Source organism: Stegodyphus dumicola, chromosome 4, assembly GCF_044657685.1.
Source record: "Stegodyphus dumicola isolate Sdum_Otavi_A_Nest chromosome 4, ASM4465768v1".
NCBI classification, from domain to species: domain Eukaryota; kingdom Metazoa; phylum Arthropoda; class Arachnida; order Araneae; family Eresidae; genus Stegodyphus; species Stegodyphus dumicola.
This window is the reverse complement of record NC_140771.1, coordinates 186,811,019-186,828,560: the sequence shown is the minus strand read 5'-3', so window position 1 is coordinate 186,828,560 and position 17,542 is coordinate 186,811,019. Positions and strand designations below refer to the sequence as shown.

The 17,542-nt window shown below is 31.4% G+C and overlaps 2 protein-coding genes across 4 annotated transcripts in view; one reads left to right on the top strand and one right to left on the bottom strand.

The window, feature by feature from the left end:
- Positions 1–16,832, bottom strand: part of LOC118203578 (serine/threonine-protein kinase VRK1-like) — a 99,543-nt gene extending 82,711 nt beyond the window's left edge. Inside the window, exons 1-4 of one of the 2 annotated variants that reach the window (XM_085815876.1) lie at positions 16,708–16,832; positions 12,456–12,528; positions 6,315–6,458; positions 177–232 (exon numbers count right to left, since the gene is read on the bottom strand). In XM_085815876.1, the coding sequence (XP_085672002.1) occupies positions 177–232; positions 6,315–6,458; positions 12,456–12,465 (210 nt within the window). In that variant the 5' untranslated portion in view covers positions 12,466–12,528; positions 16,708–16,832. Of the gene's footprint in view, positions 1–176; positions 233–6,314; positions 6,459–12,455; positions 12,529–16,704 lie in introns of both variants that reach the window. The other variant, XM_085815877.1, reaches the window with a different exon arrangement.
- Positions 16,833–17,053: 221 nt separating this feature from the next.
- The window catches only part of LOC118182691 (uncharacterized), a 92,455-nt gene continuing 91,966 nt past the window's right edge, over positions 17,054–17,542 (top strand). The window contains exon 1 of one of the 2 annotated variants that reach the window (XM_085815875.1): positions 17,054–17,493. In XM_085815875.1, coding sequence (XP_085672001.1) covers positions 17,169–17,493 — 325 coding nt within the window. In that variant the 5' untranslated portion in view covers positions 17,054–17,168. The remainder of the gene's footprint in view (positions 17,494–17,542) is intronic. The other variant, XM_085815874.1, reaches the window with a different exon arrangement.

Here is a 17,542-nt window from a genome sequence, read left to right as displayed (position 1 = left end):
TATGGGTGAAGAAGTTAAAGAAATTAGGAAATTAGTAGCCAAAGGTTTCAAAATGTTTTTGGGGGAAGAAGGGAGTGTAGCTTTGAAAAAAGCTGAAAGTATAGCACTGATAAGAAATAACAACATAGTAAGGGAACTCAGAATAATTGATGAATAAAATACATATTAAAACTTACAACTTTTATCACATAATTTGCATCTAAGCCTGGCTTCTTCTTAATATCATCAGATGCTAAATAACAATAAATAAAAATTATAATTATATGAAGAAATGAAAATAAAATAAAATGCAATATAAATATTCTGAATAGAAATAACATTTTTATAAACTGATTTACCCAAACAAACACTTGACAAAAAGAGCTTGCATATTTATAAATTCGAAAGTTAATAATGATGATATATCCAGGCTCTACTTTTCAGTTAGCCGGGCGCAAATCACACCAACCTTTCTTTCTTTTCTTTTGCGATGTTTTAGGACTGCTTGCACAAGTGGCCAGAATAAAAGGCCATTACCAAAAACAAAGCTGAAAAATTTCATCAATATATACCAAAAAAAAGTACTTACTTTCATGAATATACACAGACGAAATTTTTATATTTATTCATTTCTTCCAAAATACACAAATTTCCTTTAGATATTCCTCAAATGGAATATCTAAAGAGGAATTTTAGGAATTCCTCAAAATTCCTCTTTACTACTCTTCTCCACATAAATTCAGCAAGGTACGACTCCACGTGTTGATGGGCAGTGCCTTGATGTTTTTTATTTCACTATTTGGCTCTGTCCCAAAGTCGTTCAATTTTTGTATATTCACACCAGTGTCAAATTCAAAAAAATTATTAAACCCGTGGTTGACTCTGATATTCTGTAGATCTGCTTCTTCAATTTGATTGCTGCAGTAAACCTTCCAAGAATCTGAATAAACAATAGTTCCTTCTTCGATATGGTTTTTTATTGTGTCTAACAGTACTGGTAGACAACGGTTTGCAACCTTAACAAGGAAACATTCATCGGTTTGGCTGCAAATACCACCAAATACATACTGTTCCGGAAGAATTCAACCAACATTGCTTTTTTGTCAGGTACACAAGCTTTCGGCGATTTCAACTATCATTTTAGAACCACTAACTTTTTTTTCACTCATGCTTCACTTATATTTCTACACAAATTTCTCGCAAGTAGTTGTTCCAATCTAGAAACATTGAATGATTCATCTCCAAATGTTTTTCATACCATTTGATTAATGTCATTTCTTTACTCCAAGCATAAGTAAATTTTAAAGATGTTAGAAAACTTAATATGGACATCTCCAACCATGTGTCTTTAAGAATGCTGTTCTAGCTGCGGCAGACAGAAAGATTGCGACACCATCTAACTCCATCCGGAAAATAAAATTTCATTTCATGATTTTCATTAAATGTTGAATTTGTTGCCAATGTTCCTTTCTTCTTTTCCAGCATTTTTGAACACCAAACTTATGCAATAGTAAAAATAGAGTTGCTTGTTTTAAATTAATACAAGAAATGACGGTGAATGATTCCCGTCAGTTTTGTATGCAAGTTGGCGTAGGTCTAAATTATTTTTCGGCATTACACTTGCACCTGGCTAAATTATTTGCCGACTTTTCGCTTGTGCCCAGCTAACTAAAAGGTACCACAGGTTTTTTATTTTAAGGATTTAAATAGCAATTAACACAAGTTAAAAAAAATTATGACAATATTACACATTTATTATATATGTTCATTACTAAAACCTATGCAAAATCTTTAAAAAGATTTATTGCATAAAATAAAGAAGGATGCTTAATTTTAGAAAATATTTACATTGTAACATGTTTACTACAAGTTTTTTTTATTTTTTATTTTTTAAATTTTATTACAGTGCAGGTAATGTCTGCTGTTGTAGAAAAAACCTTAGTTATTCCTCCATGCAGGTGGCAGTCTTCAAGTTAAAGTTTAAAACAATACATAAATATTTAATGTAACAGTACATCAAATATACATACTTAATATAATTTACATAGCTGAAATTTACAAGCTTTGAAGAAAAACAATGTAGCAGTAGTTTATAAAAATAATCTGGAGCTTTTAAAAGAATTTTGACGTATTTCCATTTCTCCATTCAGCAAGAACAAAAGTTTTTTGCTATCTAAATGCCTTGACATAGTAAACAAATTTAAAATTAAGCAGTCATTTCCAACTCTTAATGCAACCATTTATCTTTCATCAAATACAGGAATAAAATAAAAATTCCTGAATTAATCTATTTTATGATACAGTATTCTACAAATGACTCAATCACACTATTTACATTAAGCTAATCATTTCCTGTCTACACATCCCCTACTGAATACCCCCCTCCCAAAAAAAAAAAAACTCCCACACCTCATAATTGTCCTTCATCATATCTGATTCTACATATTATGGAAGGTGGGTTGGGGAGGGAGCCTTTCAAATGGTACTAAGAGAATCCAGTTATTATTTGGTTTGGGATCAAATTAGCCCACAGCTTATACTTCAGCTTATGAGTGACTCACATTTGATTTCCTCACCTGTGTTTTTCAATTTTAATTGGAAATATCAGTTACTGAACATTCACCAAATGGCTTAATTTTTTTGCCACATATATTATTGTTCATCTTTTTAAAACCTCCTTGTTTAAATAAAAATACTTAAAATATTTATGATAAAAATTAATTTATTTAAAACATTCTGAAATGAACTCATATACATATTTGGACACTTTAATGAACATTTTAATAAAAACACACACTACTAACATACTTACAATACAATACAGGAATACTAACATATTTTATTGAATATCCTTTACCTAAAATTATATTTTTCACTTGCTTTGGCATGGACTCAATATATTTTCATGTAAGAATGTTCCACTTGTTTCCCTGCTCTATATGAATAGGTTTTAGTAGAGCTTTTGAAGAAATATGTTTCTTTATTCTTTTTTCCAACATACTTAATACATGTTCGGTAGGATTTATCCCGATAGAATTTAAATGTATTTTACAATCTAAATTTTCCTGCAGATGCACCATTATAAATATTTATATATAAATTGATCTGCATTATTTTCTATCAGCACTTCAAACCATTATGCCTCTATCCCTGTGCGTGTAAGCAACAGGGCATTTTTTTAAATTCAATTATTCATTATTTGCCACACAGTAATTCATCCATCAAACGGAAACATATTAAAATTCGACTCTTTTGCAAATACTTCGAATACGATACATCTCAGCTTACTATTTTGTGAACACCAGCTGTTTACTTGTCAACAAAGAATTTCCTTCTTGCTGATTTCACATTGTATCCGAGTACTGTATTAATTCAAGGTTTACATTTATTACAAAGTGCTCCTCTAAATCTGCTGAAAGTTTTACTACATTAACTTTTGGGTCTTGCTTTGTTTTTTGTAGAATAAATTTCTCAATTTTTTGGTGTTAGCTGAAAATATGGTCCAGACCTTCAGTGCATTTTCAACACCCCCAAGCAATTCATATTATTTTATAAGATCAAAGGTAGCTGAATATTTACACCAATTATTTTTTAGATAACACTGATAATAAATGCTTTTTTTTTTTTTTTTTCATCTTTTTAAAAAGCAAGACGATTACCATGCCAGAAGTGGTATTGCATAAAACAAAGTCAGGTAAAGGTAGGTGTCAGTAGTGATGTTAAGAAGTAAAAGAACAAAAATAGACTCAAAGTATCAATGCAGCAACACCCTCAAAAGAAGCTGAAGAAACACAGTATGGTTAGAGCCATGCCTTTTTACTTTAGATTCAGCTGAATTTAATTTCTCATGCTAATATTTAATATATAATAAATATGTTTTATTTTTTAATTCAAGATAAACAAGTTTTATTTGGGTAAAAGACTGATCACAGTGGTATAGTGGATACATAACTTAGTTTAAATTAAATGCACTTAGATTCAGAATCCTGAAGAGGCACTCAGAGTGATTCAAGATCCCTTTTAAGCCAAAATTCCCTCTTTAATCCAAGTCCAAATGCAAGAAAAGCATTTTAATGACTGTAAAGATCAACCTATCTACACTTAGTCAATATACCACTATTAAATACAAGTGAAGCTACTTTTTCAAATTTCAGATATCTGTTTATTTTAATTTGTTAACCAGATACATATGCAGTTAACACCATCAATAAATAAATAAATATTCATCAATAAATCCTTTATTTTGAAAACCATTTGTTTTAGAACTTACATTTATGTATTTGAAAATTTTCAAATAACTTTCTAAATTGTAAATTTATATTTCATTACTAACTTTGAATTTTATGTAAGTATAACTGCATGTTTGTTTTGAATATAAGGTGTATAATCAAAAGATGAAAGTTTTACATAAACCATGTAGTATTTTTATTTTTCTATGTCTATAATTTAATTTTGATTTAGGATTCTCAGATTGGCACCTGAAATGCAATGATTTTAGAAAAATGATTCTAAAAGTTTAGAAATTTAGAATGTACAGTCAAAAGTCGTTAATCCGGACTCGTCGGGACTTCGGCGATTCCGGATTATCGATTTTCCTGGATTATAGATCATCAGTTTAAATCTGGTAAGATGGCATGCAGAAATTATAAAATTAAAAATATGAAACTGTAATTTATGAAATAAAGAACAATTATGATCTAAAAGGTATCAAAATTTACAAAAAAAAAAAAGCTTAATATTTATTTGTTTACTTTACTTTCTTCGCTATCGGAAGCGAATTATAATGACGAGGAATTTGATTTAAATCATATCAAAGACGGAGTACATCCAAGGGCATAGCTAGAGGGGGCAAGGGGGGCATCTGTCCCTGGGCGCAGAATCCAAGGAGTGCCAAACTGATGTTACGACATTTTAGAATTAAATCTTTTCCATCCTTGGCAAGCAGTAGGGGGCGCAAAATCTTCAGTTGTCCCTGGGTGCTGAAAACCCTAGCTACGACTCTGAGTACATCGAGATGAAATACATTTAGTAAGGAATTGTAAGCCAAATAAGATAAAAACATCTGCCCTGAAGATAAGGATAGTGCTGACAGATCAACTTCCAATTCATTGTGCGCCGCGGCGTCCCCCCGCCGCAGAGCAGCGTGAAATTCATAAACAGATTTTGGAATGGTTAGATAAACAAAGGATATGCCTTTATCCATTTTTTGCAGCAATTCCACTTTTTGTTTGATGGACTCCGAAACATACTTTCGCTTTGTAGATCCTTTACATATTAGTAAATATATATCGGAAATTCTATTTGACATAATCGAAAGTTCAAACTTACTTTTATGAAATTGCTCTAACAGTCTGCAAAAAATAATAAGCCGGATCCAATTCGAAGATTAAGAAACAACGCAGTCTGCAACATTAACTGAATTACATAATTTTAGCTTAGCTTATACCGTCCGATATACATTAAACGTGCATGCGTTAACGTATTTTGGGCATGCGCACACGCATATTCGTAGTCGTAAAAGTCGTAACGCATATTCGTAGCACACGTATATTCGAATATACCTATAACAAAGTATGGGAGGGCTATAAAAGGAAATAGATGTGATTCCAGACATAAAGAAAAACACCCTACAAATACGCTACACAGCTTCAAAGAAGGAATGCATTTGTGGACGATTTCGGAAGGCGAACGGGTTTGTACCCATGTCACCCATGGGGAAAATCACAAAAAATGCCCATGCTCGTTCACCTGGAATTGAACTCGGGTCGAGCTACTAGTGTTTCAGGGACTTGACCACTCGGTCGCTGCCGAGTTCTGTTGTCAGGTAAATTTCACTTATTCAAGTTATTAGAAAGCTTTAACAGTGATTTAAAAGAACAATGATTCTACTCTGACACATGTGGTCACCGTCATGTCATGGCCACAAAAATGTATTGAAAAAGCAAAAAATAAGGACACTAACAGAGACTATAAATTAAACCAAAAGGGTGAAACTATTAATTTCTTTTAAGATCAAAGTATTTAAACTTCTGGATGTAAACATCCTGAAATAAATTTTATTAAATAAGAATCTAAATAGTGGTGAGTAGTGTTTACTACCACACTGCAGGGTTATTATTATTTTTTTTATTTTGCCTTATTTGTCTGAATTTCATCTGCTTAGGGCCTCTCTTATACTTAAATAAGATATCATATTACAAACAGAATGCTAAGCACTACTGGATTACACAGTTTAAAAATTATTTGTTAGTAATATTTACATATATACAGCTGAAAAGAATATTTTAAAATCAATATGAATAAAAGCTTTATGAAAACCTAATGAAAGTAATGACCTAAATATATTTCACCAAAACCACCAAGTCCAATAGACTTTCCAAGCTTCCACTGCCGCTTCATAACATCAGTTAAAACAGCACCACGAGGCAATGGATCTGGTAGTCTGTGACCATTAGCTGCAATTCTAGGAAGTTTCAGGCCTAAAACAGTTAAATTTATAATTAAAAATTGAAAAACATTTACATAATTATATATTATTTAATTTAGTTAAAAAATATAATAAAAACCTCTTGAGGGTCACTGAACCTTTTTCTATTATTTTACAATTGATTTTGACACATAAATTTTAATAAAGCATTTTTAGCATGGAAAATTACAAGACTTAAAAACCTCTTGACGGTCACTGAACCTTTTTCTATTATTTTACAATTGATTTTGACACGTAATTTTTAATAAAGCATTTTTAGCATGGAAAATTACAAGACTTGCATAGAAGAAATTTGAGATTTTGAATTCAAAAATTAAATAAAATTTTTAAGAACGCAAGCAGATATTTTTCTATACATTTGAATTCTCCTGCATACAAACTGTGGGGGAAAAAAAAAAAAAAAAAAAAAAAAAAAAAAAAAAAACAATTTCTCACAAAGGCACTGTGATTGAATGCCTCAAGAAATCATTTTCCAAAGATCGTAACTTCTCTACATGGTATTCAACGCAACAAGGGTTAACAACAAAAATTATAACTTATATAAAAAATAGCCACAAATATTTTGCCAAGTGCTGACTTAAAAGAGAAAATTTATAATTTATTCAAGGCTCGTAAATTTCTTCTATGATTGGATAAAAATGGCTAGAAGAATTAGGTTTCTTTTACTCTAAAAAGAAGAAATTAATTTTCGTACTTATTTCAAATTTATATTTTATTCAAACATAGCACAATCACATGATTAGCAATTTAAATACTGTTTTCTTTGTGTATAATTTAATCACACAAAGAAACACTTTAAGAAGTTTCTTCAAAAACAAGATTTTTGCTCCTAGAGAAGATAGATTTGTATCTGATCATCCTTAAAAATCAACAGCTTTATTCTAAATCTAGAATAAGCAAAGGTTTAGTTTATGTCTAATTTAAAAAGTTTCAATATATTAGTTATGTATCCGTTAATAAAAATAGTATTATTATGTAACTTTAGTAAAAGTGAAAATTTTAGCTTTCCCTCTTATTGAAAGCAGCAAACTTAGAATCACAGCTCTTTTTACTTTTAGGGGAGGAAGAAGCGAAATGTAGATGAATACGTAGTTAAGATACAATTTCTGCTTTTCAGTTCTGAGTTAGAGCCTTTCCAGCACATTTACTGATATGCCATTACTCATTTTTTCCCCATACTTTTTCTTCCATATTTTTATCACTGGCATTGACAAAACTGTCTTTCCTAAAAATTGAGAACCTTCAAAGTTTAGTTTGTTTCTCTGGTTTCAGTAGAGTTTTCTGCAAAGCTAAATCCATGGGATGATGCAGATTGATCAAGTATTTGATGTTATCAAGATGATGATGGAAACCACGACAATTCCAAGAAACGAGGGTGGCCATTATGTCTGATTTTTGACTTTCCTGTGCTGTGTTTTGCTTTTACATGAAAGTAGGTTCTTCGGCATGTTCAAACCCTCTTCCACCTCCATCTCCGAGTCAAGATTATCAGAGAGCTACAGAAGAGCCGACACTTATGTTTCTATGAGGTTTTGATATTTTCTGTTTTCCTTTGTTTCCAATAAGGTTTTCTTTCACTTTATTATATTCTATTGTTATTATTGAATGTTCAGGTTTTGTTATGCATTTGGTCATAGATTTTGGACTGGCTGTTTGGGTGGATTTGATAGATTTTACTGCATTTGTAGCATATGATACAGTTTTTCGAGACTGCGACTCTGCTACTAGTTTTTTTTTTGCTTCTGCATACGGAATATTTCTAGTTATTTTAATAGTTTGCACTTCCTTATCAGACTGCCTTTTTGGGCAAAGTCGAGAAAATACTGTGTGCTCCCCTTTGCAATTTGCAAATATTGGGCTGGCACTGATATTTTCACTGTCAATCACAGAGAAACGTGCACATGCAAGTTTGCCACCACACGACATTTTTTAGTGGGCGAATCACTGGCATTGAAAACACGGATTACGTGTTTCGTATTGATCAACTCACCTTCTTTGCGCATCTTGATTCACCTTGCAGCACAGACATTCTGATCAGATAGCTCTGAGACAATTTCTTCTTCTGAAACTACGAGGAGGCCAGTCTCAGATATAACGCCCTGGCTGTAATTCAATTATTCGTGTTTTGTCACATTAATGTCAACTTGCTCAAGTTTTCTGAGTTTGAGAAGTCTAGCAGACTGAGCTGGAGAAACTGTTTCTATGAGAAGATCTCTAGAGCAAAGTCGTTTTATTGTCTTTGGCTCACCAATAGTAGCTTGTATATATTTTTGTATCAGGAACGGTGACATTTTCGGTTTCTATGGAAATGAAAGAGCCGATTTCTTAGCTAAAGATGCCTTAAATTTACCCATTCATACCAACATTAGCATTCTAAAGAGCTATTGGAAGTGCTTTCATTATAAGAAGCTCTTAGCTAATGCTTAGGTCAGAAAAATTTTCTTTCCTTCTTTTTACCACAGACTGCATTCCGAATCTTTCCTCTCTATTAATTTGAAAGTTTCTCAGTTTTTATCTGGCCACGGTAAATTTGCAAGTTATCTGTTTTGTTTTAATCGAAGATCAAGCAAATTATTTGAAAGTTAAAAAAGAGTACCTCAGGATGTACAACATTTGATTTTCTCATGCTTACATTTAATGGCCCTAGATTATGCTTGCAGACAAATTTGAAAATGTTCGGAGTGATTTGGCCAGTGAACTTATCTGTTTTCATGAAGACCAGACAGCTGTTCTCTGCTTTTGTTAGCTTTACTTATGCATACAACTTTTAATGTTTTAGTTAACTTACTTCTGTAAGCCTCGTGTTGTACATCTGTGGTGCACGGCGAGTCTATTTTAAAAAAAAAAGGCAAAATGTTTTCCTTGTTGAGCAATTTTTTTTTTAATTTTGAGAGAAATTCGTGTTAGCTTTATGCTTATATTTTGTAGTATTATTTTGAGAACTGCCAAATAAATTGCTCACTGGTGCATAAATTGCTTTACCTATTTTAACATATTTTTAACTGCGGAAGTAGTACCTACACATCTCCATTTACTTTAGGTATTTTATAACTTTCAACAGAGCCTTTTATCTTAACTCTAGACACATTTAGTTTTTCCAAAAATGCAAGAAGTAGGTTATATCAGTTAAGTATTCTAGATAAACATTTTTTAAAGCATGTGCATATATGCTTCATAATTTTTCTTATTTTAGTGTTATGTTTATATGTTTAGGGAAGTTAGAAATTATTGTAGTTTTTCAGGAAAATGACAAAAGCCAGAAGGGGTAATTAAACAGTCAACAAACAATACCAATAACCCTCTAAGAATATATTTAGAAGAATCCAATTTTAACCTATATTTTTACAATTAATCAAAAACCAAGCAGCTCTCAAGCTCGTCTTAATCTGCTGAAGTCACAAGTAAATCATTAAAACAGGGAACACAAAATTCTAAGCCAGAAAGTACTTAATGGATAAATCTTTGGAATGTTTGGTGTGTGTTTTATAAACCAAATGAGGTTTTGAGGAACTCAACCAAATGGGGTGGTCACAGCTGTTTAGGGCACATCCTCTGGTTTACAGGAATTTGACAGTATACTCAAGGCAAATCAAGTGTTAAAAAAACACTTAAAAAAAAAAAAAAAACTGGCTAATCTTTGGAATATTGTAACAGATAGTTTGGAGACATTTTGGTAAGGTGATAAAGGTTACTAGCTAGGACTTTAGCAGTGTACATGGATAAAGTCAAGAGTGTGCGCAATGCCATTTTTGTGCAATTCTGGGATTTTTTTTAAGTGAAAATATATCGACGTGTACATGGATACCGTGTACGTGCAATTCTTAAAAACGCGCCAAGCAGTGGGCGATTCTGCATTTTCTCCCAATTTCACACCTAATCTTAATCATGATTAAGCACTTCAGTTCCATAAAAGTTCTAGAATAAGCGTAATTCGGCTAGCAGATTGTTGGAAAAAAATGTTGAGTTAAAAAAAAAAAAAAAAAGCCTTTACTTCGTGAAAACAAAATGGCGTCCTTCCCAAAAAACTAGCAGGTTGCTGGCCAAAAAATCGCCAAGTTACCATAATCCAAAGATTAATCAAAAACCTGAAAGGTTTTAGATTTTACATTACGTCCAAAGGGGCTTTTCTTTAACATTTTGTGTGTTACCTTTATTGGTTGATCTTTACATTATGGTAACTTGGCGTTTTTTTGGCGAAAATTTGGCGACCAACTCTCCTACAGCAACCCTCTATTTTTTTTTCCCCGCCACCATTTTGTCTTCACGAAGTAAAGACATGTTTCTTTTCTTTTTATCTACTGAACACTTCTTCCAACAATCTACTAGCCGAATTACACTTATGCTAGAAATTTTATCAAACAAAACTGCTTAATCATGACAAATATTCACTGCAAAATTGGGAAAAAGTGCACAATACCATACTCCTTACGTGTTTTTCAAAATAACACATACACATAAACCATGTACACGCCGACTTATTTTTACTTAAAAAAACATCCCAGAATTGCACAAAAATGGCATTACGCACACTATATCCATGTACACTGCTTTTTTCTCATAAATTAGAAAAATTTCACGAAAATACATGACAATTTTCTCAATCTTTAAACCCGGTAAAAAGAACATATATGAAATTACCTGATCGCGAAAAAGTATTTACCCTTTCCAAATATGAACATTTCTACATATAAAATAAATAAAATATCCAAAAACTTTTACCTCTAAATCATCTATTACATTATACATGTCACCAACGAATTCATACCGCAACCATTACAAATAGTTAGTGTCAGATATTTAAATTATTTCCATGCACGTTTACTTCAACTAAAACGTATACCAAATTCCTACAAACATAAAATTCGCAAAATAACTATCATTTAATTAAAATATAATTAAATTCAAAAACACTACTTAAAATAAAAATGAGCACATACATTAAATTAATACATACATAAATACCCATTTCGAATTCACTTTAGTTACGGCCATGGGATCCAAAAATTCACGAACACTGCTTCACACAACACAGAATAAAGACAAATACAAAATTTCCAGATTTTTTCCCGATTTCTCCCCTTTTCCGATTAAAGAACCGTAATTCGTCCATTAATATCACATGACATATCCCATGATCTCTCATTTCCCTCACACAAAATAATGCGTAATCGGAAATGCATTATTACCAAATCACATATAAATCACATTATAAATCACATTATTACCAAAGTCCCAGGTAGTAACCTTTATCGCCAAACTACTAGTTACTATATTGTAAAGATCAACCCCTTTATTTATTAAATATCAGATTCTTTGCACTTAACCACTTGCGCTTAAAAGACGTGCCACGAACGTCGAGATGCTTTTGTCTCAAACCGTGCGCAAAAATAAAAATAACATGGTGCACATGTCGCCTAACAACAAGATTGTTTATTTCTCGAGTTGCAGCTCTGGATTGCACTCGCAGACACGGAGCGGCATAAATGAGCCACTTTACCGCTTGTTACATTGTAGCGCACGGCACTGCAACCATGAAGTTTAGTTGTAGCGCAAATGGTTAAATCATAAAATTCAGTTCAAGAGCAATATTGCAAAATAATTTTAAATTGATCGTATCTTTAGAATTTCTGATACAAAGTCTCAAGTGCTAGAGCTAAAAATGTTTTTCTGTACAACATTGCCATTGCTCACTTTGAAATCCTTGAGTTTGTTAATCAAAAATTCGTTAAAGTTTTATAAACTATGAGGTTAAAGTTTTAAAAACTAAGGAGGTTACAATAATACGCAAGTACCAAAACAACTTCAGTAGAAATATGCCTTTCTTTAAAAATTATTTTGCCAACTTCTGAAACTGCAAATAAGGATACTACATTCTAAAAAGAAATTCTACATTTCTGGACAATAGACAAGTTTTAAGCAATATACAAATGAACACTTTTATTTTACAAATACTTATTTTAAACCAAAGAAAATATTTGAAATGTCAAACCTTTTCTCATTATGAACTTCTAACAATAACAATGTACAAATAATTACAGATGTTCCTTCATCCGCAAAACACACTGAAATAAAACAAGCATTTGTTATAATATTAAAAAATTCAACTTACTAAATTACAACATAAAAAAAGTGGTACTATTCGGTTTCGAAGGCCATAAAAAAAATCGCCAAACTATTACGGATGCCAATGCTGCCAAAAATAATTGCGGCAAGAAAGGAAGTGTAATAATAAATAACTATTTAAGACTGATGTTTTAATTTAGATGAAAGGTTAATTTCATATAATACTTTCTTCTTATTATAATTTATATGAAAAAGGCTAAACATGACTGAATGGAAGCATAAGAGTAAATAACTATTTCAAATCATTATTATAATTTATATAAAAATTGCTAAACATAACTGAATGGATGCCTGCATAGCTATTTCTCTAACGAGTTATCGCTAAAGCATAATTTCATCTCGCTGGTTGTTCAAACATAATTACAGAATTTTCTATAATGAATGATGCCTTTTCTTTGAAAATATTCTCGGTAAAGTGCTGAATCACTCATTTATTTGTTTGCCGCTTTTTACAAGGGTAAAAACAATTGGATTTTTGTCAATTTTCAGTTAATCTTCGAATTATGGTAACTTCATTTTTTGGCTACCAACCCTGCTACAGCAACTTGCTAGTTTTTTTTTTTTTTTTTTTTGGATGCCATTTTGTTTTCATGAAGTAAAGGTATTTTTTTTTTTTTTTTTTCCCAACAATCTGCTAGCCGAATTATGCTTATGCTAGAACTTTAATGGAACAAAAGTGCTTAATCATGACGAAGATTAGGTGCGAAATTGGGAGAAAGTGCACAATCGTAAACTGCTTGCCACGTTTTTAAGAACTGAACATACACGGTATCCATGTATACGTCGACCTATTTTCACTTAAAAAAAACATCCCAGAATTGCCCAAAAATGGCATTGCACAACTCTTGACTTTACCCATGTACACAGCTAAAGTCCTAGCTAGTAACCTTTATCGCCTTACCAAAATGTCGCCAAACTACCTGTTACCATATTCCAAAGATTAGCCCAATTTTCTTTTATTTTTTAAATGGAAATAGGTCGATGTGTACATAGATAAAGTCAAGGGTGTGCGCAGTGCCATTTTTGTGCCATTCTAGGAATTTTTGGTTGATCTTTACAATATGGTAACTGGTAGTTTGGCGACATTTTGGAGGCGATAAAGGTTACTACCTGGGACTTTGGTAATAATGTGAGCAGTACTCTTCCAATTATGCATTATTTTGCGTGAGGGAAATGAGAGATCATGGGATATGTCATGGGATATTAATGGACGAATTACGGTTCTTTAATCGGAAAAGGGGGGAAATCGGGAAAAAATGTGGAAATTTTGTATTTAGCTTTATTCTGTGTTGTGTGAAACAGTGTTGTTTAATTTTTGGATCCCATGGCCCTAACTAAAGTGAATTCGAAATGGGTATTTAGGCATTGTCATAAAGAGAAGTTTGCTTTTTATTTAGCGGAGGAAGTATGGAGGAAAAATTCGCAGAAAAAATCTTTCAATAATTTTATTGAATGAATTAGAAAAGTGTATCCGCCACGTAATCAAGATTCTGAAGAAGATTAGGTAAGTTAGTATTTTTTAATTATTTGAGGATATTATTTTTATGCATTGTTCTAAATGTAAGGTGGAAAGGAATTTGGTATTATTGGGAAAATTGTTATTAGCAATGATTTAGTTTAAAGTAATTAGGATTGTAAGGTAATTTTTATTAATTTAATGTATGTGCTCATTTATATTTTAAGTAGTGTTTTTGAATTTAATTATATTTTAATGAAATGATAGTTATTTTGTGAATTTTATGTTTGTAGGAATTTGGTATACGTTTTAGTTGAAGTAAACGTGCATGGAAATAATTTAAATATCTGACACTAAGTAATTGTAATGGTTGCGGTATCAATTCGTTGGTGACGTTTATAATGTAATAGATGATTTAGAGGTAAAAGTTTTTGGATATTTTATTTATTTTATATGTGGAAATGTTCATATTTGGAAAGGGTAAATACTTTTTCGCAATCAGGTAATTTCATATATGTTCTTTTTACCGGGTTTAAAGATTGAGAAAATTGTCATGTATTTTCGTGAAATTTTTCTAATTTATGAGAAAAAAGCAGTGTACATGGATATACTGAAGATTGTGCGCAATGCCATTTTTGTGCAATTCTGGGATGTTTTTTTAAGTAAAAATAAGTCGATGTGTACATGGTTTAGTGATATTTTAATTAAATGATAGTTATTTTGGGAATTTTATGTTCGTAGGAATTTGGTATACATTTAAGTTGAAATAAACGTGCATGGAAATAATTTAAATATTTGATACTAAGTATTTGTAATGCTTGCGGTATGAATTCGTTGGTGACGTGTATAATGTAATAGATGATTTAGAGGTAAAAGTTTTTGGATATTTTATTTATTTTATATGTGGAAATGTTCATATTTGTAAAGGGTAAATACTTTTTCGCGATCAGGTAATTTCATATATGTTCTTTTTAGCATTTTGGGGTTTAAAGATTGAGAAAATTGTCATGTATTTTCGTGAAATTTTTCTAATTTATGAGAAAAAAGCAGTGTACATGGATATAGTGAAGAGTGTGCGCAATGCCATTTTTGTGCAATTCTGGGATGTTTTTTTAAGTAAAAATAAGTCGGCGTATACATGGTTTATGTGGATGTGTTATTTTGAAAAACGCGTAAGGAGTATGGTATTGTGCACTTTTTCCCAATTTTGCAGTGAATATTTGTCATGATTAAGCAGTTTTGTTTGATAAAATTTCTAGCCTAAGTGTAATTCGGCTACTAGATTGTTGGAAGAAGTGTTCAGTAGATAAAAAGAAAAGAAACAGGTCTTTACTTCATGAAGACAAAATGGCGGCGGGGGGAAAAAAAAAGAGGGTTGCTGTAGGAGAGTTGGTTACCAAATTTTCGCTATAAAATCTCCAAGTTACTATAATGTAAAGATCAACCGAATTTTTTTTAGGAAAAGTGAAAATGGGTCGATGTGCACATGGATATTGAGTATGTGCAGTTCTTAAAAACGCGTCAAGCAGGGGGATGATTCTGCCCCAAAATGCTATTGCCGAGTTTTCGTCATGGGCAATTCCCAAATTGTTAATCCATAGGATATCAAAAAAAAGGATTCAAAAATTAAACTAGCATTTCAATGGCGTCTTAAGAAATATAGAACTATATAAACTTTCGCAATTTGAAATCAGTGCGTTCTGCCCCAAATTCTGCCCCAAAATGCTATTGCCGAGTTTTCGTCATGGGCAATTCCCAAATTGTTAATCCATAGGATATCAAAAAAAAGGATTCAAAAATTAAACTAGCATTTCAATGGCGTCTTAAGAAATATAGAACTATATAAACTTTCGCAATTTGAAATCAGTGCGTACGCTAGATTTGGAGCACTGTTAAATGGGCAGGTTTGTTAGATTTGGCGCTTTTGCGAGTACATTTTTGCTGCAATTTTTTTACGGCCCTCGAAACCGAATAGTACCAAAAAAATCAATCACTAAATGTAGAAATAATTACTTTTTTAATATTAAAAAAATTAAAACATTCTTATTTCAAAACACTTTATTTAAATCAGATAACCAAAATTCTTTTAGAATTCACATTTTGACCTTAGAATATTTTCATAGTAAAACACACCAAATTTTGGAAACATGCCTAACTACTTTATTCATGATGGAATAAGTTTTACATAAAATCGGCACTGAGGTCATTTTGCAATTCTTAGCGAATTATCAGCAAAATTTCACAAATATTATGCACATTATATTTATTTATATTGCGTAAGCAGCAAAACTAGTAATATTACAAAATGCATCAGAAATATATTTAAAGGAAAACATGAAATCCGATATGTCAACAGCAAACATTGTAATAAAAAGTTCTATTTTAACTTATAAAAAAAAAAAGAATAAAAAATACACAGTTTACTACGCATTGACACTCTATAGTATGCAGAATAAGGTTTAACAATGGCCAGATAATCAAAAACAAAATTATACAGATATCCTTAGGCCTATCTATGACAATCAAACTGAGCAAAATAAAGAAACAGTAAGAAATTGCTCAATTAATACAAAACACTTTAAAAATCTTTTTTAACTTTATGACACAATATGCGCTACTGCAATTTAATAACAGCAAAGAATAATATAAAAAAACTTACTACCTCCAAATAGTAACTTTATCAAAATAATATAAAGTACTGTGTACCGCCAAACAAATTCAAAATATTATCACAGATTCTTGTCATATTGCGTCCTGCGCCGTTTCCGTTGCTATACGCGGTCAAAGCTAAAAATAAGTAACCGCTTTGACGCAAAAATTATCTTACCAAATATCGCTTCGTTATCTTTGGCGTTAGTAACTTTTGATGCATTTAAAAATTAACATTAAATGAGAAAGTAAATCGGAAGATTCATATTTAATTTTTTATTTGATTTTTAGTAAGAATAAAATTTCCAGCCATCTTTATGCATAAAAATATGACAGCTAAATTGGCAATAACATTTTTGTTTACTCTCGCCAGTCTGCTTGTAACTGATCGTGAAGACCTTATCCATTTAAATTGTGCTTATTTTTATTTAATATATGTATTAATCTTGTATTTATTATCTTTTATTGTATAAAATGGAGGATATTAATTCTGTCTTCAGTTCATTATTTAGTAAGAGGAAATTGGAGCGTGATCAAGGCGTAAAGCAATTAAGTGAATATTTAAATAACACTAATGCTCACAATGTACACATTATAGAAGAATTGTTACTTAAACCTTTTAAAATCACTGAAAGTGAATGGGAATCGAGACATGGTGCCCTTTTGGGTGCCAAAGCACTTATCATGCGACTAAAAGAGCTGAACGTAGACAATAAATCTGAAATCTTTTTGGAAGATGTGTATAAATACTGCTTAGAATATTTGACAGATACTGAAGTCAGAATTCGATTAGCTGCAGGTGAGTGTGTATATTGCGTAGTGAGCACGCTTCTTTTTTATTTGTTATG